The 25,737-nt window shown below is 34.9% G+C and overlaps 4 protein-coding genes across 5 annotated transcripts; 1 reads left to right on the forward strand and 3 right to left on the reverse strand.

The window, feature by feature from the left end:
- Positions 1-761: 761 nt before the first annotated feature.
- On the forward strand, positions 762-3,245 carry LOC111366086 (probable pectinesterase/pectinesterase inhibitor 12). Of its 2 annotated transcripts, none has more exons than XM_022986738.1 (3): positions 762-1,115; positions 1,361-1,972; positions 2,337-3,245. In XM_022986738.1, exons 1-3 carry the CDS (start codon positions 821-823, stop codon positions 3,023-3,025), a joined length of 1,596 nt encoding a protein of 531 aa, XP_022842506.1. In that variant the 5' UTR covers positions 762-820; the 3' UTR covers positions 3,026-3,245. The 2 variants fall into 2 exon arrangements, with proteins under 2 accessions (XP_022842506.1, XP_022842507.1); XM_022986739.1 differs by having other exon boundaries at positions 1,031-1,115; positions 1,611-1,972.
- A 1,639-nt stretch (positions 3,246-4,884) lies between these two features.
- On the reverse strand, positions 4,885-8,807 carry LOC111366087. Its single transcript, XM_022986740.1, has 5 exons — positions 8,675-8,807; positions 7,179-8,045; positions 6,741-6,941; positions 6,031-6,226; positions 4,885-5,389 (listed from the first exon to the last, which is right to left on the reverse strand). Exons 2-5 carry the CDS (start codon positions 8,028-8,030, stop codon positions 5,205-5,207), a joined length of 1,434 nt encoding a protein of 477 aa, XP_022842508.1. The 5' UTR covers positions 8,031-8,045; positions 8,675-8,807; the 3' UTR covers positions 4,885-5,204.
- Positions 8,808-12,130: 3,323 nt separating this feature from the next.
- Positions 12,131-18,619, reverse strand: LOC111366088 (suppressor of mec-8 and unc-52 protein homolog 2-like). The gene is made up of 11 exons (XM_022986742.1): positions 18,412-18,619; positions 17,869-18,012; positions 17,703-17,752; positions 16,913-17,027; positions 16,007-16,055; positions 15,813-15,902; positions 14,454-14,522; positions 14,227-14,350; positions 13,381-13,733; positions 12,792-13,175; positions 12,131-12,657 (listed from the first exon to the last, which is right to left on the reverse strand). The coding sequence occupies exons 1-11, from the start codon at positions 18,459-18,461 to the stop codon at positions 12,382-12,384; spliced, it is 1,704 nt and encodes a 567-aa protein (XP_022842510.1). The 5' UTR covers positions 18,462-18,619; the 3' UTR covers positions 12,131-12,381.
- A 1,091-nt stretch (positions 18,620-19,710) lies between these two features.
- On the reverse strand, positions 19,711-24,309 carry LOC111366089 (eukaryotic translation initiation factor 3 subunit K-like). Its single transcript, XM_022986743.1, has 9 exons — positions 24,094-24,309; positions 23,913-23,969; positions 23,778-23,828; positions 23,608-23,670; positions 22,417-22,467; positions 22,232-22,298; positions 21,664-21,746; positions 21,422-21,490; positions 19,711-20,094 (listed from the first exon to the last, which is right to left on the reverse strand). Exons 1-9 carry the CDS (start codon positions 24,220-24,222, stop codon positions 19,960-19,962), a joined length of 705 nt encoding a protein of 234 aa, XP_022842511.1. The 5' UTR covers positions 24,223-24,309; the 3' UTR covers positions 19,711-19,959.
- Between the last annotated feature and the right edge of the window lie 1,428 nt (positions 24,310-25,737).

A 25,737-nucleotide genomic window follows, 5' to 3' on the forward strand; every position in this document is an offset into this window, starting at 1 on the left:
TATTTAACAACGTATTCACGGCCACCGCCGGGTTCAGCCCCCCATTTCCAATCACTCAAACTGTATAGCAGATTAGAACAGTCTTGGATTCTCTCTCTGACTCTCTCTCGTGAATGATAAAATTCATTATTTTATATTTTGTCATTATCTAAATTCTCGTAAATCTTAAATTCTTTTTCTTAATGCCACTTAACTATTATTTAGTTTTATTTAGTACACGGAACTAAATAATATTAGAGAAAATAAATGTAAATAAATTTTATGACTGAGAATAAAACATTAAAACCTTCTACTATTCATTCTATACTACATATAATTGCCAATAACAGTTTATTTGTCTCATAGACTCGACTAACTTGAACTTCGAACATCATCTGCTAAGCAGTACGAACGATTTTGTAAATCTTTAGTCGCTGTAGTCGCGAAAGTACGAACACTTTGGCACAATTGAAAATATATACAAATTTTTTCTTTAATCATGTCAGTGTCGATGTATTAAGTGTTGTTCATCGATGAGACAGAGTCGTCGAAAAATGTATAATTCTAAGAACACTAATATCTAGCAATTTATTTCACTGCCTCAGACTACAGTATAGAACAGACTGAAAATATACAGTGATGGCTCCACTATTCTCGAACCTTAAAAATAAGTTGCTTATTTTGTCATTTAATTGACTGTAACATTTTTTTACTTGAAAAAACTTATTCGATTTTTTTTGGCTCCAGAAAGTTAACTTGGTCTTTATTCTTTAACTCGAGATTTCTAGTATAAAACAGACTGAGAATCGAGCTCCAGAATTCCTCTGTTAACTTCAAAGCCATGGCCACCACCATTTTCAAATCTTGCCTTCTGCTATTTTCTATTTTCTTCTCAACTTTTGCCCTCAATGCTTCCATAGAAGAATCCCATCTCACTCACATAAGATCATTATGCAGTTCCACACCACACCCTGATGCCTGTTTTGATTCACTAAAACTCTCCATTTCTATAGATATATCTCCAAATATTCTTAATTTTCTCCTCCAATCACTCAAAACTGCCTTGTTTGAAGGTGCAAAAGTTTCAAGTTTGTTAGCTGGTGCTGGACAAACAAATCTCTTCGAAAAACAGAAAGGTAATGTGTTGGATTTTATTGTAACTCAGGTTTGGTATTTGAGAGTAGCATTTTCTTTTACCTTGTTCTTTTTGGCCCTGGTTATCTGATCAGCGATCACCCCCCGAGCGCCTGAGTGCAGTCGGGGAGAGAAAGACTCGTTCTCGGAGTGATCTGGAAGATTACTGGTTTGTGGCCGTTTATATTCTTGTCTTTGTATCCATTTTCATTATTAGTTAACAACAAGATTGCATCTTATATAACAGGTACAATCCAAGATTGCAAGGAGCTGCACCAAATAACACTGTCTTCCTTAAGAAAATCCATGTCTTGGATCAGTTCATCTGATTCAAGAAAATTATCTGATTCCAGGGCATTTCTTAGTGCAGCTCTAACTAATAAAATCACTTGTTTAGAAGGCCTAAACCTTGCTTCTGGCCCTCTAAAATCATCTTTAATTTATTCATTGACAACAACTTATAAGCATGTAAGCAATTCCCTGTCATTTCTCTCCAGGGCCGGTGCACCCACAGGCCATAAAAACCGGCGGCTTCTGGGTGTTCCAGGGTGGATATCGAGAAAATCTCGCCGGATATTGCAGAGTTCTGGCGATGAATATGATCCCAACGAAATGCTCACGGTAGCAGCCGATGGAACAGGAAACTTTACTACGATTAGTGAAGCGATAAATTTCGCTCCGAGTAACAGTGCTGATAGAATAATCATTTACATTAAAGAAGGGGTTTATCAAGAAAATGTGGAGATTCCAAGTTGGAAGCCTAATATTGTTCTTCTTGGTGATGGGATTGATGTCACTGTGATTAGTGGCAATAGAAATGTAGCAGATGGTTGGACTACTTTCAGATCTGCAACTGTTGGTAAACTCAAATTTCCCCATGAAATTCCTTTACATTTTCTCATACTAAATACCAACTACATTGTTGCATGTAACGTTTAGGCTCGTTTCTTTCGTCCGGAAGATTGGTCAAAGATTGCAAGCCACCTATTTATGCATGTTAAAGCCATCTCAAAACTACATATACCAACAGTCTTTTTCAACTTAAACTTTTAGACGAGGTGGTTTAGCAATTTATATATTTAAATCTCTAACCTCCAGATAGCGTAATTGAGTGTAAATTCATCATTCTTAATTACTTGTACTAACCAAGAACATGCTAGTGATGTTTTAATGTCATCTGCAGCAGTATTTCTGATCAAGTTCTCTATTTCTACTAATTTCAGCTGTTTCCGGGGAGGGATTCTTGGCACGGGACATAACCTTCGAGAACACAGCAGGACCGGAAAAGCACCAGGCTGTAGCCCTTCGTGTTAATGCAGACTTATCTGCAATCTACAGGTGCTCCATTAATGGATACCAAGATACATTATATGTCCACTCCTTCAGACAATTCTACCGAGAATGTGACATTTCTGGGACTATCGACTACATTTTTGGAAATGCAGCAGTTGTTTTCCAGGGCTGTAACATAATCTCCAGAATGCCATTGGCAGGACAAGGTACAGTGATCACAGCACAATCCAGGGACACCCCTGATGAGGATACTGGAATTTCGATACAAAACTGTTCTATTCTGGCTACTGATGAATTGTACTCTAATTCGAGCCGTTTCAAGAGTTTTCTGGGAAGGCCCTGGAGAAATTATTCGAGGACAGTTTATTTGGAGTCCTATATTGACGATTTTATTGCAGCAGAAGGGTGGACAAATTGGGTGGGGGATCAAGGTTTGGACACGCTGTATTATGGGGAGTATGAAAACTATGGCCCTGGTTCAAGAACCGATGACAGAGTTTCTTGGCAGGGCTTTCATATAATGGACTATTATGATGCATCTAATTTTACAGTTTCTATGTTTGTTGCTGGAGAGGAATGGTTGGGTTCTACTTCCTTTCCTTATGATGATGGGGTTTGATTTTAGTTCCAAATATGGCTTATCAAACTCAGAGAACTTTAGCACCGGCTCAATCACCATCGCCATCTTCAAACCGGTTATGAAGAGTCTTCTATCAAGCTTCGGACTCAGGGGGTGGATCCAGAACTTTAGCATCGTGGGGTCAAAAGTTTAAAAATAATTTTTTTAATAAAAAACATAATATCAATGAAAATAAGTTTATATGTATTTTGATACTTTGAAAACGTGGTATAATTACATCATTATTAATATTATTAAATAAATTTTGCTACTTGATAGTTTTGTTTATCATTTCATTGACAAATGTTGAGCTAACATTGAGTGAATTAAATTGAATATAAAAATTAAATGAATTGAAATAAAATTCAAGTTTAGTTCAGGAAGTAAATGAAATTCAAATTTAAAGTAAATATAATTCGAAAGTAATTCAAAATGCATTTAATCCGTAACGACTCTAAAAAATTTACGTCATATTTCATGTAAGACTTTTGAATGAAACGATATAAATTATATTGAAAAATTTATTGTGCAAAAATAATAATTAATTAAATTTTTTAAAAGAAAAAACGAGTTAGACTTCTTTTTTGAGACGTACGTTTGATAAATATTTAACTATTTTCGATATCCATTTGGACTATTCAATATGAAAACGATGTAATTTTCGAATCAAACTTTTACATGACATAGACGATTTGTGCATTCAAATAGCATATGATCGCAAACGAATTTTTAAAATTAGGATATTATCGAAATTCTTAAAATACTAGTTTCAAACGCCCTATTTTAACATGTCATAATTTTTGCTATAATTGACCACTTCGCATGCCATTAATGAGTAAAAAACTAGGTCATGAGTACTTTGAAATGGTATTAAAAATGCAATATTTTGACTTCATTTGACATCTCGACGAGTGCATCAAATAGGTTGTTTAAAAAAAAAAAAAAAGGGCAAAATTTTGTGGGGTCATTTGACCCCACATGACCCCATGTGGGTGCACCCCTGTTCGGACTAGTTCTAACCTCGGCCCTTCTTTAGCGGATCTGTCAAATCCTCGACTATTTCCTCACAGTGAGTTGTCTAGAGTCGTGAAATCACATTACTGTTATGAACGAAAAGATGAACACAATTTTGAAATGTGCACTCTCGTTTCTAATAAACAGGTGGAGATTTACCTGATTTCACTTGTGCAGTGCTTCTGGTTATCAGTACAAGAACCAACAGTTAAGAGTGAATCTTAGCACAAATGACTAAAAATGTCTTTGAGTTCAAGACATTATGCTTATTTCATGCTATGAAAACGTCGTATATGACAAAATGGCACGATTCAAGATAGGCAAATGTCATGTTTTGGTGACTTTTAACGCGTCTTTATGCTACTCCCATCCAAGGAGTCACAATGCCAAAACGCAAAATGTGGAATTTTCTGAAATATGGTTACTCCATTTATCATTCACTTGTTACACTCAAAAATTTGAGTAACACTGAAAAAAATAAAATAAAAAGAAACAGAGTGGAAATTGATATGAATTCCCAAATGTTGTGCAAAAACTGAATAAGTTGTATGCAGAATTGGGTTTCAAAAAAATAAATCAAATCAAATCATCAGACTGAGCATTTCTTTTAAGTCGACCATCACTTAGGATAATTAATTGCTAAATTTATTGAAGATTTCAAACATTTATTGCCCAAAAAAAATTTAACAACCAACCCACCCTGCATTATAAAAGCCAACTTTTGATCAATTGTCAAAAGTTGGCAACTGACTCGGTATAGCATTCAACTACAAAATCTGCATCTCGAAGAAATCATAAAGCTCAGAGAACAAAAATACAGTAAAAGAGTAAAGCAATTCACTATATATCGAATTCCATCAATACATAATATTAAATATCAACTAATCGTATTTATGGTCTATGTACAAGTTTTGACGCCCTGCATCGTAATTCTTTTCCAAGCATAACAAATAATAGAATGGGATAGCAAATATACAACTGAGTCCCTAAAAGATATTTTTACCACATCGAACCATGAGAACAAGATCGTATCATGTGGAACAATGTATCTACCAAATATTTCGTCAGCAAACAAGCAGCAGTGCCAACACATATACAATCATGACCCAAAAGGATTTCCATTTAGGCCACTTCAAGGCATAATTAGATGCAAGCAAATCAAGAACTAGCAGCGTAGTTTGTAGTGAAGGTCTCGAAGGGCAGCATACAATGGTTCAGCAGCCTTCGGTCTATCCACAGTCCCAAGAAGGATATCAGCTGTAGTAAGGTATGGATCACCATAAAACTGAAGATTTGTATCCATTCTTGTCGCAACAATGTTTCCTTCCAGTGAGACTCCCACAAACGCACCTGAGGCATCAATAACAATTACATGAAGAACTACCATTGATCAGTTTCTGACCAAGTATAAGAATAATAAAAGAACTATTCAGTGGCAGCCGAGGATGGTGAGTCGGGGCAAACCAACTGCTATTTCATAAAGCGCAATATATAATCAATAAGTTGGTTAAACAGCTTTAACGCCATTCTAATTGTTAACTAAAACAAAACTCATATACCAGTGTCATCATCCCCATTGTTAAATTTCAGAATGGAATTATGTGGCCAATCCAAAATAATGCCCCTAACCTAAGAGCCCCCTGATGGCATTTGCACTGATAATGTAAACCTTACAGAAGACAGATTCCTATTTACTAGTTTATTTCCCCAGAGCTTAGCTTAAACAGCTGTCAGATTGGTATTTTTCAACTTCATATATGAACATAACTTGATTTGGGTTTGTCTTTGGGCAAGATGAACAGGATTCCTGAAAAAGAAAAAGAAATGTTTGCATGCTATGTCCAAAGAATGGCTTCTTAACTTGTTTCGATTTCTTCTCCTTTTTAATAAAACAGTCCATGTGATAATCCTAATGCAAATCACAAAATGTTAATACAATAGATTTAAAGTACTTTGATTTCCAAGACGGATAAGAAATTGAAATGCATTACCTTTACTGCAACTGTAAGTGTAACACATTCCAGAACCTTTCTCTCCAGCTCGCAAATCGGCCTCCACAACTCTCCCAATTGGTCCTGCTGCAGCACTGCAACCCGCACCAAGAGAAAAATGCAAGCGACTACAAAATGTTTTCACGGCTTTATTGTCATGTAACACAATAATGAAATCCATGAGTTCGCCCCCAACCTGTAATTAGGAAAAGGACGATAATCATCAGTGACAAATTATCAAAACTCGCATATAATGTGATGAAATTGAAACCACTCAACTAAAAGACGATATCTCATTATGAATAATAATAATAGCGGTGATCAAGTAGAGCACCGAGATAAAACAGATAGAAAAGTAACTTCTTTACAATTCAAATGACAAGTAAACATCATAAGCTTAAAGTAACAAAATTTTGATTAATAAATCAAATCAATGAGACACTAGCCTAACTAATTTAAGTCAGATGATTGCTTTTCTTTTGCTGTATTTTTTTAGTCTTGGTAAAAACATTTACTCTCGATCTGGAGATGCCTGGGTATCTTTTGTTTTTTTATTTGTCAAAATTAAAGCATCCCCAATTTATTTAACTCCATTTCAGTCTGAGGACTGACGAAAAGATTGACTTCAATTTCTTTCAAAAAAATAAAAAATAAAATCACGAATCCCCTACCAAACCAAAAATACCAGAACGTAAACCCTGATGATATACCTGGGCACCCCATCCCAAACCAACAGAAAATATGGCAGATGGTGCAGACCATGACCCATCTGACTTTCGAGCAATAACCAAGCCAGTTCCAAGTTTGTAAGCAAGTATCGCCCCAGCTTTGGCAACTGTTAAAATTGCCAAACCTTTGGCTCCTTTCAAAACCGCAGCAGGGATAGATTTCTCCGGGTTCAGTCTAGCAGCCTGTGCATTTCAGATTTACTCTATTAAATTTCAGTTTCAATTAGATTAAATACTGGCCATTAGATAATTATAAAAAGCTGACAATTGATTCAAGGACGTGCAATAGAAAACTTTTTACAAGTCATTCCTCTCACCAGTTTGAAATCAATTTATTAGAAAAACTAAATAACAAGGTTGTGTCTAGAATAAGCGGGGCAAATAACTTGCAAAAAGCATGCAAAAGAATAGGAGGAGAACCTGACAATAACTCCTCAATGTGTTAGCTGACTTGTATATCTCATGTTCCATGGACAAACCCACTGGAAGATTCAGCCACCCTCTTAAGCAAGTCCAGTCCATGACATCATGCTTTGCAACCTGCACAGCGTTGCTGATTGTGTTGATTAGTACTCCTTGCAATGGATCAAGCCTGTCATAGCAGGTATCGCAAACCCTTTGTGGATTCCTCTCTCTAAACTTAAAAGGTAATAAGCATCTCCCTTTTGAGCAGACCCTGCAAAAAACCCCTCCACAAAACCGACAATGATGTCTTCCACGAGTCAAAGCTGTGAAAGGAGCATTGCACTGCATACAAACTGAAGTGGAACTGTCCGGAAGCCACTCAGGAGGTTCGGCTTCCAACACCTCCTTGTAAGCAGTGTAATTGAAAGCATTTGGCTCAAGCAGAGGAGGAGCACTTGGTATGTATACAGAAGCATTCAAGAATGTTTCACCGTTCTTCAAAGATCCAAGAAATGAAGTGTTGGAAGAAGGTAACTGGGGGAAGCTGCTTACAACAGAATGATTTTTGTTACGCCCGCTCAAAATAGCAAATAACCCACTCAATACATTTCTCAAGTTGACCTCGGGAGGGCCATCTTGTTGCTCAGCATTGTACTGATCCTCGCCTGAATCATACCCTCCATCCACAATATCTTCAGAACCAACTGGAAATGGATAGGAAACTTTTTGATTCGAGGACTTTGGACTCTGACTTTCTAGCGGATCCCAGGCACTATCATCGAAGTCATCTATATAGCTAAGCTTGCTATTCTCTTTTTCCATGTGGGAACGAGACGAGCATGAAAATTTCCCTTCTGAGGTCACCATAGATCATGCCCCACACTGTGAATGGTGCCAATTAACATGAAAACCTCAAAACCGAAAATCGTACAGAAGAAATAATACAAAACATGCGCAGTTTTAACATTTTTCTGTCATTATCTGCACTATAAGATATCTAACTACATACTAAAACATGATAAAATAAAACAATATGAAGCAGAATTCTAACTCTAACAGAAAAAGGATAAAAATCTAAATCATACGCAAAAAAATACAGTAAATTATGAAATTTTTAAAATCATAGATGAACTCGAATGAAGATATATACGTGAAATCATTAGCAATTTCATAAAGGTAAAATTAACCGGAATCAAGCACACGAAAAAGAAAAATTCAAAAAAGTTACAAAGAAACACTAGGATACTCACCATATACTAATCGATATTAATCTATCGAATAGAGTATTAATGGAATTAAAGTAACTGAATTATCAATATATTTCAGGTTTAGGAATATGGAGCTACCCAGTTCATGAACTCCTAGTTTGTGGGTTTTGCAAGGCGTAGTTTTCTAGGTTATACGGAAAACGAAGCAAAATCAAAAAGTAAATAGTAAAACAATCCAGAATTAAATGATATGTGATGAATTAATCATCAATTAAAAGAATAAATATAGAGATTAAAGTTCACCTGATTATTTTTGAATTTAGAGAGGATTGAAGGCGAAAGATTCTGTTTCTCTGTAGCAACACGAACTCGGATTGGTTTTCGTGAGCTTGAAAACGAATATCGTCCTGAAAAATCCAATTTTGGGGCATTAATATTTGCGTGGCGCATGGGGTTTCCGGCTTTTCAGTACAAGTCAGCTGAGCCTAGTTTGATCACAGATATGTGGGCTAAATCAGAAGTCCATCTCCAAGCCCATTAAGTAGCCCAAAGAACAAAATTGAATTATTCCATTTTGGAGAACTGTCAATTTTTATTTTTTTTTTAGTTCTTTCAAATTCTTGAGATATTATTCTCTAAATTATTGGTATACTATTCTTGGAGAACTAGAGTTGATTCTATCATTTATTGCCTCCATTTAGCTGCCCCGCTACTCAAATTAATAGCTCGTCACATCAATTCTTTTTAACAAATAAGATAACAACATGTCGAATGTAATGTTACTTATAAAGTGCATTTAACTTATGATACTAGACCAAATGGCAATAAATTTTATTGTATACGTTATAGGACGTAGATGATACATAAAATAAATTAATTGAACAAATTATGTTGACTCAATTCAATAAATTCAACCCTTATAAAAGACGGGTTATTATAAAATAAAACCACCCGAAGGAAAATCACTTTTAAAAAAATAATTGAATATTTTTAAAAAATTTCAATATTGTACATCTAAAACAATATAATGCCAAATAGTGTATTAAATTGGCTTTAGATTTGCTCCCCAATAATCACCAGTTCAAATCTTTTCAGGATCACTGAGGTGAGTATCCGGTTGTAAACTTCAGTGCCCCATGAGAGTAGTTGAGGTGCGCATAAATTGGCCCAAACACCCACGGTCATAAAAAAAAAATAATAATAAATAAATAAAATACCGTAATAAAACATACATTATAATCCACTTTAATCATATCCCACCAATCCGATATAGCAAATAAAAAATGTGCTCATAATGTCATGTATAACGTCTTGCTACATGCTAACAGGAGTTAATGAAACAAGGCGTCAAAATCTCAGTAGGGACAAAGATGTCATTTTGTTCCAAAAGGGGTCTTTAATCACTACTATACAAAAAAGGACAGTGTTAGTTACCGTAAAAAGAACAGTAGATTCTTCCATTTCCCGAACTGTAGCAATTTTTTTTTTCATCTCTCGGCAAAAACAACGTCATCTGCAAAAAAAAAAAAAAAAAAAAAAAACGTACAAGCTACAGTGATGCACCCACTTGTCCTCAATTTAGGTAAATCTTTCTTTCTTCTTCTCTATTTTCACACGCTACTATCTGTTCTCTCCATTTTACCACGCAAATTAGCCCTAACTCCTTCTCTTCGAGTTTCATTGGGTCCTTTTTTCTCTATGTATGTATATTATTTCTGTTTCTATTATATTTTTTTTTTTACGTATGGATTAATTTGTTCTATACTTATTTTTAAGCTGTTTGCTTGGTATCCGATGCTAGGATTTCGGTGTTTTTGAACTGCTTTTTTCTAACAAGTTAGTTCTTTCTTTTTCCTCACTTATAGTTTGTATTATTTTTTTAAGTTGATTTCTGTGGGGCTTCCAACCTATTGTAGGCTTTTGTGTTCGTGTTCTTCAGTTGGTTGATTTTATATTTTGGGTTTCAATGTTTTTTTCTTTCGTGATCTTGAGGCATCCTACAGTTCGAAAATTCTTTTGCGATTTCTGTAAAACTCTTTTCCAATCGTTGTGCCTGAGCGAAGTTTGGGCTCCGTGAAATTTGTTTATTATTTGTTTATGAGATGTTAAATGAGGGTTCGAATGTGTGTGTGTGTGTGTATGTGTGTGTGTGTGTGTGTATATATATATATATATTTGTATTTGTTCTCTCTGTTTGTTCGATCGTTGACATATATTTTTTTTTTTGGTTCTTACTAGATAGAATAACGTTATTTCTGCTGGCCTTATTGCAGTTTGCAGGTAGTGGTGGAAAATGTTTTTCATTACAAGTTGGGCTTCTCTTTAGTTTGTGGTAGCAGTAATATCTAGAGGTTTTTCCGGCGATGGTTTCTTAGAGGGAAATCTACTTTCATGTGATTTGATTTTTCATTTTTCTTGTATAGTGTTGAACTTCGATGTTGATGTTGATGTTGATTTGTTGTACACAAACTGTGAACTATGATTATTAGTTGTATATTTTGTATGGATTTATTGAGGTCTGGTTGTTCTGAATTTTAGTTCTTATTCTTATTTTTATTGAAATTTGTGAACGTTCTGCAACTTAATTTCATTTAACGGAGTTTGATTGATTTTTTTCTTGTATTTTGTGTAAATTGGTTTCATTTCGAATTTTTACTATTAATGTTTTCTTCTTCTTTTGGGGGGGGGGGTATGCAATGGATCCGTATCAAAATATAAAAAAAAAAATGAAATATACGCATATGGTGGTTTCTATATAAGTGAATATAAAACAAATATTTTGGTGGAACAATGTATCTATTTGCGTAATGTGTGTGCAAATTTCTTATGAACATTATATTTCAATTAAGGAGTTCCAATGAAAGAATGATGTTGTATTGTTTAATTTTAGATATTTGGAAATCATTGAAATGTGGATGGAATGAGTTGATAAATAAGAGAGTAAATAGAATTAGGTGTAAAAATAGTAGAATAGATTAACACGAGTTGTAGAAATGGACAATATGTTATCGAAAAAATCTGATTTTACTTTTCCAAAAACAAAAGTGAGAAGAAAAAAATTATTGAACTATCGACGTGAGTGACTACTTGATCTAACACGTTTCACACATTATTGGATTGCACTCAAAAGGTTACGATTGGAAATGTGATTAATATGTCTATCATTTATTTACATTTCTGTTCATTTGAAGGATTTATATAATCTCAGTATATATAATAAAATTGATCTATATTTTATGTATTTATTTTAGGAATCACGTTTATTAAAAAAATTAAGTTGATTAAATAAAATTAAATTATTGTACTGAAAACTAGTGAAGAAAAAGGAAAAAAAATGACGGATGCATTATTGCCTCCGTAATTACGGAGGCTCATGCCTGTTGAGCCTCCTTGAGCCTCCATATTACGGAGGCTCAAAGAAAGAAAGAGAGAGGAACTCATCCCAGGGCCACAGGATCTTGGGATACCTATTGTTTTAGACTTTTAGGATTTTCAAGTTCAAACTTCTGTTTTACCTTGAATTATTTCTTTACTGTACAATAATACATTTATATCTACTATAATTTGTTGAAGGATGTATTGCTATAATGCTAGTTTTTTTTTTTTGCTTGGGATGTTTTTATTGTACAGTGGAGTACTTCTTTGACTAACTATGACTTGAATTCTCACTATTAATGAATTTTATTGATTCTGCAACTTTTGGTAGACAAATGACATTTTGTGGAGAAAGACAAGTTATCAACTCGTATAACTGGTTAGTTCCTTGACAATAATTCCATTTTCCCATATATTTTCAAACATATTCAATACATACGCTAACTAAACCATAATTCATGCACAGCTCGTGCATCGCACGTAGCATAGACTAGTTTAGGGAACTTTCACACGAGAGAGAGATCCATGATTCCACAAAGTAACATAAGAAATCATGTCCAGCTCAAATACTGGAGCAATAACAACTCTCTACAAATAAAAGCAAGAAAAAGGAAAAATGAAAACAGTAAACAATATCAGACTCGTAGTTTCTTTCCAGGATGTGACTCATCATCATACATTCTGCTATCATCAAATTTGTCGCCCTTCTCCTTCTTTTTGGCCAGTATTTGGTTAATCTTGTGAAGATCATTAGAAAGTTTCTGTTCTCTGTTCTGTTTTCGAGTCTTGCGACCATCTTGCATCTTTACGCCAAACTGGAATGCAGCTTTTGGCATCGCTTCCTTTTGCTCATTGTATTTTGCCCACTCATCTTCTGTCTCAAAGTCCCACCGATGGAGGCGTCCCTTGGCCTATAAGAAAATTCAAAAAAGAAAAAAATTCGACATAAATCACCCTAATATAAAACATAAATCTTTATACGAGACGTCAAGGACGACTAGCCTGCAGAGACTATAACACTCAGAAAGACCAGAAAATAACTTACTCGTCCGCCCATATCCATTTTTGTCAAATCAGCTTCATCGTCACTGTCAACAATCTCCCGGTTATATTCTTGGTAACCAGGATAGCATTCAGAGTAACTATCAGATATGAAATTGGGATCCTTTTCCCTAGAGTCTTTCTCCCTCAATTGCAGAAGCCGGTGATCATCCCTCTTGAACACTGACCCTAAGCCCCTGTCCTTCTCTTCTTGAGTCATGACGCGTGGGTCCTGCTGAACGTTTAAACCAGTTTGCATATCATATGCCTGAATGTCTTGCTGTAGATATTGCTCTGGGTACGAAAGTTGCTCAGCATATTGGTAGTCCTGCCACTCTCCCTGATAACCACCAGCCAGTGCTTGTGCTTGCATAGCATCAAATCCGCTCTTAACAGGCAAAAAATAAACATCGTGAAAACGGTTGAAAAAGGAGAAATTGAAAACATGACGTGAAAGGGAAAGAAATGAAAAGTCAAAAGTCAGTTGCTACTGGGAGAGGATAAAAAAAATGTCTCATGTATAAGAAATTTCCAAGTCATGCAAAGTCTCATATTCAGTGTTACCGTCAAGCTAAAACCCAAATAATGCTCACCACTTGTTGCCAATCATGAGATGGCTCTGTGGGTGGAACTGGGCCATAGGCAAGTTCACTATAATAGGAAGTCCTCTCTTTATTGCGAGGAGATTCTTCCATATCCTCTGAAATTGGGCTTTGGCTCATATCCTTACTAGGAATGGAATAGTCAATACCATCCCCCACAAATATGTCTTCCTCTTCTTTCCTTATAGCAGTTGGTCCAGGTTTCACTTCTGAATCAGGATAATTCCTTTTCGGAGGTGGAGGAGGTGGTGGAAGGGTTTCTTCCACATTTTGATTCTTCATCATATCAGACTTCAACACCCTCTTATCTTCATCAAACCCATTAGAAGCAATTGATAGCTTTCCTGTATTAAAAAATGCCTACATTATATAAAAGCATAAAAATTCGAAAACAGAGGCAATGAATTATATCCTGAATTTGACAAAATGTCCAACCATAAAATACAACAAAAATGAGGCAATGAACAGGTGCAGAACATAAGCATCCAGAATAAAAATATATGTTGCAGTTATAACAAAATGAGGTGTCCTCAGTTCAATATCATCTAAATATTCAATTCAACAGAAATCCATCATTAGTGCACGAGGATCGGCAGGAAAATTTGAAGTGGACATGCATGTGTTGATCATGAGAATTCTATCTGTTCTTTCAGCAGGCGGGAACTAATCTGCTCGTCTAGAATAGATAATAAGTCATTGAGCACAGTGCAAGGGTTGTGATCATAAGCAATTGGTGGTAAAATAGAATGAACTGTGACAGGTTGATATTAAATATTTGTTCATAAAAATCAAAATTTGACACCTCGTTCAAAAAAAATATACAAATCATCAGAGAACCTTTTCCATCCTTTTCTTTCTTCTTCTTCTTCAGAACTTTCCCTGATGATCCAAGACGAAGATATGACATAATCTTAGCAATTCGATCTAAAACAGAACCATCAACGCTAACTGTAACCATTTCCTGAAACAGGAAAGAAAGAAAAAAAATCATCATAAATAAAAAAACAAAATCCATTAAGTGAAGGATAGACCCAAAAATTAAAAAAATAAAATAAATTAAGTACCTCGGGAACAGGACAATCAGCTTTACTTCGGTGCACAGTGGTTGGAATATCATGAGAAAACCCACTTTCCTAGCACATATGAACCATATTTTTTATTGGAAGATATTGTCAACCAGAATCTTTTGCACAAATAGAAAAAACAAGAATTTTTATGTCTCTAACACTTGCATAAACACTGTTTCTATAAAGCACGCACTAAACAAGAAACATTTACTTAAGCCGCCCCTTTTTCTCTGTTCAAAACATATTACTAAAGGGAAGTATCATATCCGGACAAAGCCAAACTCAGTAGGACAAGAAGTGCTGCGAATGCAGTTAAATGCATTTCACAAGATGAAACAAGTAAACCCACTCCTGACTCCAGCATGACAAGAATTTGGATGATGTAATAGCACCAACGAAATGGTGGTCTGTGGGAAGAATAAGTGACTTCAAACCCTGGTGCTTCAGTCCACAGACAAGGTGCAAAGGAAATGCACCAAAGCACAAAAACATAGATCATACTGACACCACTTCGAGAACTTGTATATCCGTTCTTCCTCTATACATGTCAACATACATTGCAGGTTTTTAGTACAATCAGCTTTACTTTGGTGCGCAGTGGTTGCAATATCATGAGAAAACCCACTTTCCTAGGACATATGAACCATATTTTTTATTGGAAAATATTGTCAATCAGAATCTTTTGCATGAGTAGAAAAAGAAAGAATTTTTCTCTCTAACACTTGTGTAAACATTGTTTCTATAAAGCGTGCACTAAACAGCATTTACTTAAGCCGTCCCATTTCTCTGTTCAAAACATTCTACTAAAGGAAAATATCATATCAGGACAAAGCCAAACTAAAAAGTGCTATAAATTGCATTCACTTGAAGTTAAATGCATTTCACAAGATGAAACAAGTAAACCCACTCCTGACTCCTGCATGACAAGAATTTGGATGATGTAACAGCACCAATGAAATGGTGGTCTGCAGGAAGAACAGGTGACTACAAACCCTGGTGCTTCAGTCCGACAAGGTGCAAAGGCAATGCACCAAAGCACAAAAACATAGATCACACTGACACCACTTCCAGAACTTGTATTTCTGCTCTTCCTCTATATATGACAACATATATTGCAAGTTTTTAGTACATCTGCTATCCAGATTTAAAATGGAGAAGCTGACAACTTAATATATGCAAGCAACCTAAAGCAGACTAGGTTAGGTCTGTCGGATCCACATACAGGACTTCATAGAAACCCTTAAAACAAGAAAACAAGTAGCATTCATAAAAAACATATAAGTCGTGAATTCCATAGCTAAATGAACATGAAATAAAAGCTACAGGGGACCAGAATGAAGGGAAGCACAAACTTACCATGTTGTAAATGAAAGCCATTCGTCCAGGAAGGAACATTTCATTGGTTTTGATAACAGTTTGAGGCTTAACAATCCACTGATAAACTGACTGAAACATGTATAATAGTATACCATTGTTACGTTGTAGGAAAAAAATTAAAAACAATTAAGCAGCTTCAAACTAATACTTAATGAATTCCAGTAAATATGCACCTTTGCTGTTGCAGTACGGAATGACAATGGTTGATCTTCCTTGGATCTTCTGTTGACAGAAGAGAAACACTTTATTCACAAAATTAACAAACCCCAATAATTGCTCAGGCAAGCATTTCTGATTACTATTCAGAAGCATTGGTTATAGAAACAACACATTGCATCATCTCGTGGATTTCCAGTAACAAAAATGCAGGTATTCCATGCTAGCATAAAACTACTTTCCAAGGAACACTTGAAAGTTCCTTCATGTATTCTAATAGAGCCCTTACCACAACGTTCATGGAGTAGCATTAGGAATCATTGAGAATGAGCTCATTCCCTATCTCCTTCCGAGTTTCATTTTCCATGGAAAAATATTTCTCAGATGTAGATAGTCAGAGCATAAGACTCAAGAGCACTAGCTTATGGTTGTCTTGACTGGTACATCCGTCCAGGACTAGCTTCTTCTCTGACTACCTAGGTGACTGCATAGATGCATTCTCTGAGATTGGTCAAATTTGCCACTATGAGGACTTTTTCCTCCTGCACGATCCTGTTATATTTTCTCTCTATCTTGTGGCTGAAGGAACCCCTTACCATTGTTGAAAGAAAGTACACTTCTTAACATTTTTTCCTTACTAAAGTAAGGTACATGAATAACTCTCTCTCTGGCTTTTCACTGAAACCAACATCTCTTTTTCTTTTATAAAACTGAAAATGGGTTCCAATTCCATGCACAGCTTTAACTAGCATTGTAAAAGCTTTCCCTTTGCATAAAATATCCAAGAAATATATTCTTCTTTCTAACCCACATTTTTTCTTTAACAATAATCAAACATAAACAGAAAGACAAAAAAAGGGTTTAAACATTACGCACGTAAAAGATAATTTTTACAATGTAAAACACACAATCAAGCCACTTACGTAGCTTTTCCATTAGATTCTTCTCCAATATCAGGCTTTTTATCAATTTCACTTCGCACTTTGTTAAGTAAAGCATAATCCAACCCTTTCACCAGATGTGTGTGTTCCACATCACCTGCATGACATTACAACCTGTGTAAGAGAAGGTAATATATAGGGAACAACAACTAAACTAAGAGCAGTCTTCAGTCAAACATTACCATAAATAGTAAAATGAAACAGGTTTCACTAGCAAGAGATTAGCCTCTCATCTCAATACAAATTCAATAGGAGCCCGTTTGAGCCACATTTTTTTGTAGAATGAGAATAAAAAATAGAGCCATTATGGACCCCACACAAGAGATAGAAATTCAAAAATGGTGGCTTGATGTGATGGATAACGGTCATATTTTTCATTTTAATGAGGTAAAAATGGGGCTCAAACAAGGCCTAAGTATACAGAACTTCTTCCATTAGTAAGAGGATACAGAACCTTATGAAAACTAAATTTAGTTTGGATCTCAGAATAGAATCGTCAAAACATTCCTCTTTCTTTAAGGGTCTGATAAGGAATGCTTCTAGAACAGCTTGAAAAAAAGTGGAAGCAACTCAGCTGACAGACACCAACTCAGAGATAATATTGAGGACAATTATTAATCTATTTTATGGTTGCCTATAAATGATTATGCATTATTATCCATCGTCCCTAAGTTTAAAACTAGAAAACACCGATTAAATTTTGAAAGACCCAGTACATTTTCGCCCATTCTATATTAGATGTATAATAAATAATTAATCCCAAAACACTTACCTCCAAGATATTTACTCTTCTCTATAGATAGCTTCTGTGCATCGGCGGGCCTAGAAGTATCATCCAAAAGAGCAATTTAATACAGTGATTATTCAAAATGAAGAAGCGTAGAGAATTTTTTTAGAGAAAAAAGTTGTGAAATGAAGATACAATACTGGTATCTCACCCAAGATCCACAGTTCCCGGTGGAGCAACAGCATGGAAAGATGTCAATTCAGAAATTTCATAATCGGGATTCTGATCCTCTCTCCGCTCTTTTGCTCGGTCTCTGTATTTCGGCAGATCAGGGTCTTCCACCTTCTCCTCTTTACTGCAACAACCAATCTATCACCATCATTACTTCTATACTATTCTCCTAGACTAAAAAATAACGCCAAATAATACCATAACGCTAATAAACTAAAATAATAATTATAATGAAAAATAAAAACAGAAAAATGGAGAAGAATAGAGAAGGACAAGAATTTCATTTACAAAAATAATCCAATATACGAAAATTAACTATAATGAAAGCCCAAAAAACACAGAAAGGGAGAAAAGTAGAAAAAAATACGAGAATTTCATTTACATAACAACCCCAAATACGCTAATTATAATAAAAACACACAAAAAATCACAAAAGGGAGAAAAAATTACCGACATTTAAATCTCAAAATCAAGCAAGTAAAACACCATTAGTTAAAAGGGAATATTGCAGAAAAATACGTACTTTATGCGACGGGCTATCTTCTCTTTGTGATGACGCTTGTTCGACGACATGGTTGGACGAGGATTTGATGATAATATTGATGTTCACTTTATGTGATTTCCAGAGATTGATTTAGGGTAGTGTCCTTTTTCAATTTCGCGGTTAGGGAGATTTCAACGAAAAACTTCTGTCGGTTCGTTTTAAAAGCCCGTGGGAGTGTCGACCAGGTGCTCTCTCTGTATGGTACTTGTTTGGCTAAAGCTAAACTCAGCCCCTATTTCATCCTCTGATTTTTTACACGTGAAAAAAAAAAAATGTGTAATTAAAAAATATGCAAAAATTAAAATTTTTTGTAAAATTATTTTGACTAAGAATTTGTAGTAAAAAATGAGTTCAAGAAAAATAAATTTTAAAGATTGAAGGTTAGAAAAGTATATGAGTGAAAATGTAAAAAGAAAAAAGAAAAATAATAAAAATTTGGGTCAGCTAAAAGAATTTGATTAAAATTTAAGCTAAAGATAATTATTAATTTTAACAACATATTTATGGGATGAGATCCCATGACTTCTCGATTATGAATTCTATCAATTTTTATCAAAATTTATTAAAAATATTATTTTTATCTAAACCTAACGGGGGCTTTCATTCGAAGAAATAATTAATTTAACATTGTATACCAACATTTGGCAAATTTATAAATGGATATGAAAAAATAGTAGCAACTCCCTCATAATATGTGAATAAGTAATTGAATAAGTGGGTAGTCGAAATTATGACTGAAGATTAGACCATATAATAAATAATTTTTTGCACAAATAGTCCCTATCTTTTGCATAACATGGACCCAAGTACAACATAAAAAGCACCCATATGGGTTCAAAATCAATCTTGTTCTGCTTCAATTCAACAGCAGCTTCACCAGCGCAATTAAGGTTCGAACAATTGGTAGCTTGGGAGTGAAAGAAAAAAATAGGTCCTTTTCTTCCGAGTCCGCCGAAAAGATTTTTTAAGAAATGTTTGCTCGGTTCATATTAACGTGCGGATAAGAGCCTGTATGGTAATGGAACGAACATGATTGGGTAATTGAGTTTCAGTTAACAGTGGAAAGTGATGGACTTGAATAGAAATGACCATTTGTACCAATAAAGGTTGAAATAGGGATCTCCCTGTCAAAAGCAGAAGAATAGGTACTCAATCCTAAAGATATGCAAACGATGGAGACCATTTGAGGGGAAAAAAATGCCGAGTAAATTTGTTCGATTTTCCTGCTTGACTCTACTGAAAGTGAGACCTCTATTGTTGTGATTTGAGCAACACATGTAGCATCCGCTAAGTTAGTAGGTATTTCTTGACTAAGCAAAAGGAATACAAGCACCTAATAAACTCTCCATAGAGATAAAAGGACCTCGGAGATACAATTCAAAAGTTGTCAAACCAAATCAACAACACACAGCAAATTAAGAAAGATTTCGATTGGCCTCTGACCAGAAACTATATTCACCCTCGGGTGTGGCTTAAATGTTATCCCACGCCACTCTATGATCAATAATAACAATATACTGGATTTCATCAGCCAAGTATGGGGAAGATGCGAGCGATATGCTCCAATGGAATACCATCTACGGTGCTTTTCTTGAGATCTGGATGGTTGAATTCGTTGCTAGGGAGAATAATGAGTTGGCCCTTATCTTGACTCTTCTCCATGTCCCAGCCCGAGTTGGTGACATGATGCTCGATGAACTTGTCCAGAGACAGACCTTCAATGTTGATGGCCTGCAAAATATCCAAACCAATTATTCACAACTAAAACCAGCAAACTAAGAGGGTACACAGAGAAGCCTTAATCTATATTGCTACTTGAGAAAGCATCGAGATCTTTCTCCAGGCACTAAAAATTACTCCTAAGAACCTGGCAGGAAAATAACTATCAGGACAGAAAACCATACCTCGGCAAGAACAGATCTTGGAACCCTCTGGTAAGTCAGTTGCAGTACGTGAATCGCATAAGCCTGAACTGCTTGTTCAAACCCTGAATTTTATATGCAACTTCATTAGATGTAAGTACAGTGCAAGTTCGACAACAGAGTGCAGCAAACAACATAAAGAGTTCCAGGAAGTAATCATCTCTCTTCTATTAATAAAATAACCTTCACAAAAAATTGCATTTCTTAGCATATGACAAAAACTTTGAAGTTATAGCGTTTCAAGGGTTCATTGTTGCCGCCTCCCTCTGCCCCCAAATACATACAGGCAATCAATCAGGTGTGAATACTAACCTATATGAAAGATCATCCATTACGAAAATCAGAATGCTTCTCTATAGTCTCCACTTACATTGGTTCATCATATATTAACCCAATTCTTAACCTCTTCAAGTCCGTTACGTTACAGTAGAACTTTGAGAAAAACAGATTAGTTCTAATGAACTCAACATAGACACCAACACCATGCAGTACATAATCAATGAATTTGGATGCGAGACAAAACAAGCAATACTGGATATTTTGGAAATACCTGGTACAGCATCTACCATGTGACGACTCTTAGCTGCTTCGTCCCAAAACTGGCGGAACCTGGCTGTCTGAAGTTCAAAACGTAGGAACATAATGAGATCTATGTCTTATCATCATATGCCAATTTAGATATTCAACCAAAGTACTTTGTTTCGAGAACAAAGAAATATGCAGTCCAAAAAATACCTCCAGGTAGTGTGAGAGAACGATGAGAGTCTTAAACTGTTCTTCCATTTGCTGGTAATCGCAATAAGCAAAGAAAATCAATCAGAGGAAAGTGAAAAAAGTGTCTAAATTGTAAGAAATATTTAACTAAAACTAGACTGAAACCAATTCCATATAAAACTTGCAGAAGACTGATAAGCAAATCAAAATTGCATTAACAGTGAAATACAAACATGTAAACGCGAGGCGTGAAAAACTATCTGAGCATGCATGTCATTTTTATTTTTTTATTTTTTTTTTTTGGGGGGTGGGGGGTGTGGGTCTCAACGTTGTGATAATTTCATTTTCTCCATGTCCCAGCCCGAGTTGGTGACATGATGCTCGATGAACTTGTCCAGAGACAGACCTTCAATGTTGATGGCCTGCAAAATATCCAAACCAATTATTCACAACTAAAACCAGCAAACTAAGAGGGTACACAGAGAAGCCTTAATCTATATTGCTACTTGAGAAAGCATCGAGATCTTTCTCCAGGCACTAAAAATTACTCCTAAGAACCTGGCAGGAAAATAACTATCAGGACAGAAAACCATACCTCGGCAAGAACAGATCTTGGAACCCTCTGGTAAGTCAGTTGCAGTACGTGAATCGCATAAGCCTGAACTGCTTGTTCAAACCCTGAATTTTATATGCAACTTCATTAGATGTAAGTACAGTGCAAGTTCGACAACAGAGTGCAGCAAACAACATAAAGAGTTCCAGGAAGTAATCATCTCTCTTCTATTAATAAAATAACCTTCACAAAAAATTGCATTTCTTAGCATATGACAAAAACTTTGAAGTTATAGCGTTTCAAGGGTTCATTGTTGCCGCCTCCCTCTGCCCCCAAATACATACAGGCAATCAATCAGGTGTGAATACTAACCTATATGAAAGATCATCCATTACAAAAATCAGAATGCTTCTCTATAGTCTCCACTTACATTGGTTCATCATATATTAACCCAATTCTTAACCTCTTCAAGTCCGTTACGTTACAGTAGAACTTTGAGAAAAACAGATTAGTTCTAATGGACTCAACATAGACACCAACACCATGCAGTACATAATCAATGAATTTGGATGCGAGACAAAACAAGCAATACTGGATATTTTGGAAATACCTGGTACAGCATCTACCATGTGACGACTCTTAGCTGCTTCGTCCCAAAACTGGCGGAACCTGGCTGTCTGAAGTTCAAAACGTAGGAACATAATGAGATCTATGTCTTATCATCATATGCCAATTTAGATATTCAACCAAAGTACTTTGTTTCGAGAACAAAGAAATATGCAGTCCAAAAAATACCTCCAGGTAGTGTGAGAGAACGATGAGAGTCTTAAACTGTTCTTCCATTTGCTGGTAATCGCAATAAGCAAAGAAAATCAATCAGAGGAAAGTGAAAAAAGTGTCTAAATTGTAAGAAATATTTAACTAAAACTAGACTGAAACCAATTCCATATAAAACTTGCAGAAGACTGATAAGCAAATCAAAATTGCATTAACAGTGAAATACAAACATGTAAACGCGAGGCGTGAAAAACTATCTGAGCATGCATGTCATTTTTATTTTTTTATTTTTTTTTTTTGGGGGGTGGGGGGTGTGGGTCTCAACGTTGTGATAATTTCATTTTCTCCATAAATAGCTCTAAAGCAAAGTGGACTTTATTATTTGTGGTGATCCGTAAAAGAATGGTATTAGCCCAATAATTTTTGACTTGGTAGGTTTATATAATAAAAGCTATAATATGTGATGTCTGCTCAAATTCCTCATTCTCATCCAGAAACCAGTGGACTTAAAATGCTCGTTCATATGGTAAAAGGAATAGCATAAAATTTATCAAGACTGCCATTTGCAATGAAGAATCTAATATTTCACAATTAAACACAAATTTTGCCAATTCACAAACAAAAAATTTTACAATTCCAAGTCTGAAACTCTTAATAAGACAGTACTTCAAGAATATCTTTGGAACGGCAATATGACTAGAATATGAAAAATGTCAGTTGTACTATTTGGTATGAGGACGAGGCCTATGGCTGCTGCTTTGCAGTTAGAAAATCATCTAAGATGATAATAATTCACAGCTACAAAATTCCTAAAAGTTAACCTAGTGATTGTGGAAAAAACTTTTGCTGGGAGGGATGCAATTGAAAGTTGTCAATAATCAGATACAATTCGAATTAGGTCATTTCTAATCCTATTTCTGACTTCCCAATTATTACCAAACAACAGTCCCTCTATTTCATTAATTCGCATTTGCATTATGAACGGTTTTGGAAAATGAGGTTCACTGTCATTCCTAAACAGTAACTTGACATTGCTTAGTACAATAACCAGCTAATAAAATAGGCCCTAATCTTCAAATGGATTAATTATAAAATATAAAAGGCAATGAAGAAGTACTACATAAATTCTTGAAAGTACACAAAAAATACTATAATTACAGAATTACAAGTTTAGGATCATAAGAAATGTGACGAGAATCAGTAAAGTACCACTCTTTCAGGGATTAAAAAGAGACAAAGGCTGAAATCGGGCGCTGGCATTGCCATTAGAGCCTGCTCCAAATAAAATTAAAAATCAAACAAACCACATCAAGATATAAAATTGAAGCAAGAACCAAAAAAGCCAAATATATTAATACTTGTTTCCTAAACAAATGTACCTTGATCAAAATGCGAGCAACAATTTGAGTACTCATTCTCTCCGGCTCAAACTGCATTAACGGATACAAAAATTTAGTAATAATAACTTATCGCTCTTATCTGTAGATTAAAAACGTTAAAATTATAGAACTAACCTGGTAGAGACGAAGAAGGCAGAGATTTGCACTCAAACTGTACGTTTGTGAAGAGACCTAATTTTTCCGGTTCAAAATTCAAAACAAAAATTCATACCTTCGGTAAATTAAAATCCCAATAAACATACACGTACACAGACAGACAAAGAAACAAACAAGCACCACGCATATAAAAAAGTACCTGTTCATTCACGTAGTTTTCGAGATCGGGAAGGATGTCCGGGTTGTAAGGATTGACGGCGACGAGTTGTTCCACCGTGTACGACATCGTCGACGGCTGCTGCTTCTGATTTAGTGTTGAACTAGCCATCTCTCTCCCCGTTCTCTCTCTCTCTCTCTATGTATGTATGTATGTATGTATGAAATTGTAAATTCGAAGATTGCAAAGAGAAAGGGTAACCGTGGTACTGAAGCTGCTTTTAGGGCTGAGGGGTTGGTACAGCATGAAATGACTAATATACCCTCCCCTTCAGTTTTTCCAAAAAATGATTCGTTTTAGAAAAATTATAGCTGAGGCACCAACCTATGAAAGTGTAGCATGTAGTCCTCAACCTAACATTTAGATAACCTCAGTTCCAAATGTTAACTTTTTGAAATATTTGGATCCTCAATGATGTTGCCCTTATGTTTAATTACTGCTGGATGTTTGTATTACAATTAAACATTTTCAACTTTTACATAGTATGTCAACTCCTAATCAGGCTTGAGTTTGAAAAAAGTGGTCGAGTTGATGATATTAGACTAAACAAGTCAACAAAACAAGTTGAGTAAAAAGAATGAAACAACTTTAATCACACAGAACTACATCAACCCAACCCTTGTAAATCTCAAATATCCAAAATAATTGAAATATAAATTATTCAGACAAGTGTTCCATAGACTAAAACACTAAGAATTGTTTGGTTTATATTTCGAATTTCAATTTGAAGTTTTGAATTTATTTTCAATTTTCTGTTTTGATAGTCTATTTTAAGATTACAAAAAATACGTTTGATTTGTCATTTTAAAAAATCATTTTTCAAAATAAAAACTAAAAAACATGTTTGATTTGAAATTTTGAAAAACTGTCTTGAATTTTATTCCATAAATTTGATTATTCAGTAAATATAAATCTATATTATCAAGTAATATATACATTATAAAGTTACAAAAGTAAAATAAAAACTAATAACAAATAGAGTTCAAAATATTTTTATTAAAAAAATTAATGATGTGGACACATGGACTATGACTATTTTTAATTGTGTTCATTTAATTTTTAATTTTTAATTTTTTGAAATTTTTATGTAAATAATCATTATTCAACATTTTTTATTTTTTATTTTTTATTTTGTATACTTTTTATTTTTTTTCAATTTTAATAATTATATTAATCTTTGAAATTTATTTTTTAAAATTATATTTGTTAGAAATTTTCATTTATTTTTTAACATTTTTAATTTTAAAATTTTAAAAATAAATTTTAATTTAAACATTTGTTTTCATGTTTTGAGTTTTTTTTCAAAATTTTAACCAAAAATACTCAAAACGTCAAAATTGTCATAATTGGCAGATATGAATGTCAAACGGGCCGAGCGGCTTGTCGGCTCGTTAAAACCCAGCTCGAATGACGAGCCCAAGTCAAGCATGGGGCTCAATCCCACGCTCGTGGGCACATTTTGACGAGCCCAAAAATATGAAATTTAAAAAAAACAAAAGTCCAAAAATGTGCAAAAAAAAAAAGAGCTCGCGAGCGGCTCGTCTTTCACGAGCCCGAGCCGAGCTCGTGAGTTAAAGGGCCGAGCCGAGCCATTGCCATCACTATTGGCAGATAAGAACTCACCAT

Source organism: Olea europaea, chromosome 17 (genome assembly GCF_002742605.1).
Source record: "Olea europaea var. sylvestris chromosome 17, O_europaea_v1, whole genome shotgun sequence".
NCBI lineage: Eukaryota > Viridiplantae > Streptophyta > Magnoliopsida > Lamiales > Oleaceae > Olea > Olea europaea.

Excerpts from the sequence above, each read along its gene's own strand:
- LOC111366086 (XM_022986738.1), top strand. The coding sequence starts at position 821 with ATGGCCACCACCATTTTCAAATCTTGCCTTCTGCTATTTTCTATTTTC. Across the intron at positions 1,116-1,360 it reads TCTCTTCGAAAAACAGAAAG|GTACAATCCAAGATTGCAAG; the intron begins GTAATGTGTTGG and ends CTTATATAACAG. Across the intron at positions 1,973-2,336 it reads TTTCAGATCTGCAACTGTTG|CTGTTTCCGGGGAGGGATTC; the intron begins GTAAACTCAAAT and ends TACTAATTTCAG.
- LOC111366087 (XM_022986740.1), bottom strand. The coding sequence starts at position 8,030 with ATGGTGACCTCAGAAGGGAAATTTTCATGCTCGTCTCGTTCCCACATG. Across the intron at positions 6,942-7,178 it reads CATTGAGGAGTTATTGTCAG|GCTGCTAGACTGAACCCGGA; the intron begins GTTCTCCTCCTA and ends TGAAATGCACAG. Across the intron at positions 6,227-6,740 it reads GTTTGGGATGGGGTGCCCAG|GTTGGGGGCGAACTCATGGA; the intron begins GTATATCATCAG and ends TCCTAATTACAG.
- LOC111366088 (XM_022986742.1), bottom strand. The coding sequence starts at position 18,461 with ATGTCGTCGAACAAGCGTCATCACAAAGAGAAGATAGCCCGTCGCATA. Across the intron at positions 14,523-15,812 it reads TGGCTTTCATTTACAACATG|GAAAGTGGGTTTTCTCATGA; the intron begins GTAAGTTTGTGC and ends CATATGTGCTAG. Across the intron at positions 14,351-14,453 it reads CTGATTGTCCTGTTCCCGAG|GAAATGGTTACAGTTAGCGT; the intron begins GTACTTAATTTA and ends TTCCTGTTTCAG.
- LOC111366089 (XM_022986743.1), bottom strand. The coding sequence starts at position 24,222 with ATGGCTAGTTCAACACTAAATCAGAAGCAGCAGCCGTCGACGATGTCG. Across the intron at positions 23,829-23,912 it reads GCCTTCTTCGTCTCTACCAG|TTTGAGCCGGAGAGAATGAG; the intron begins GTTAGTTCTATA and ends CCGTTAATGCAG. Across the intron at positions 23,671-23,777 it reads TTGCTCGCATTTTGATCAAG|GCTCTAATGGCAATGCCAGC; the intron begins GTACATTTGTTT and ends TATTTGGAGCAG.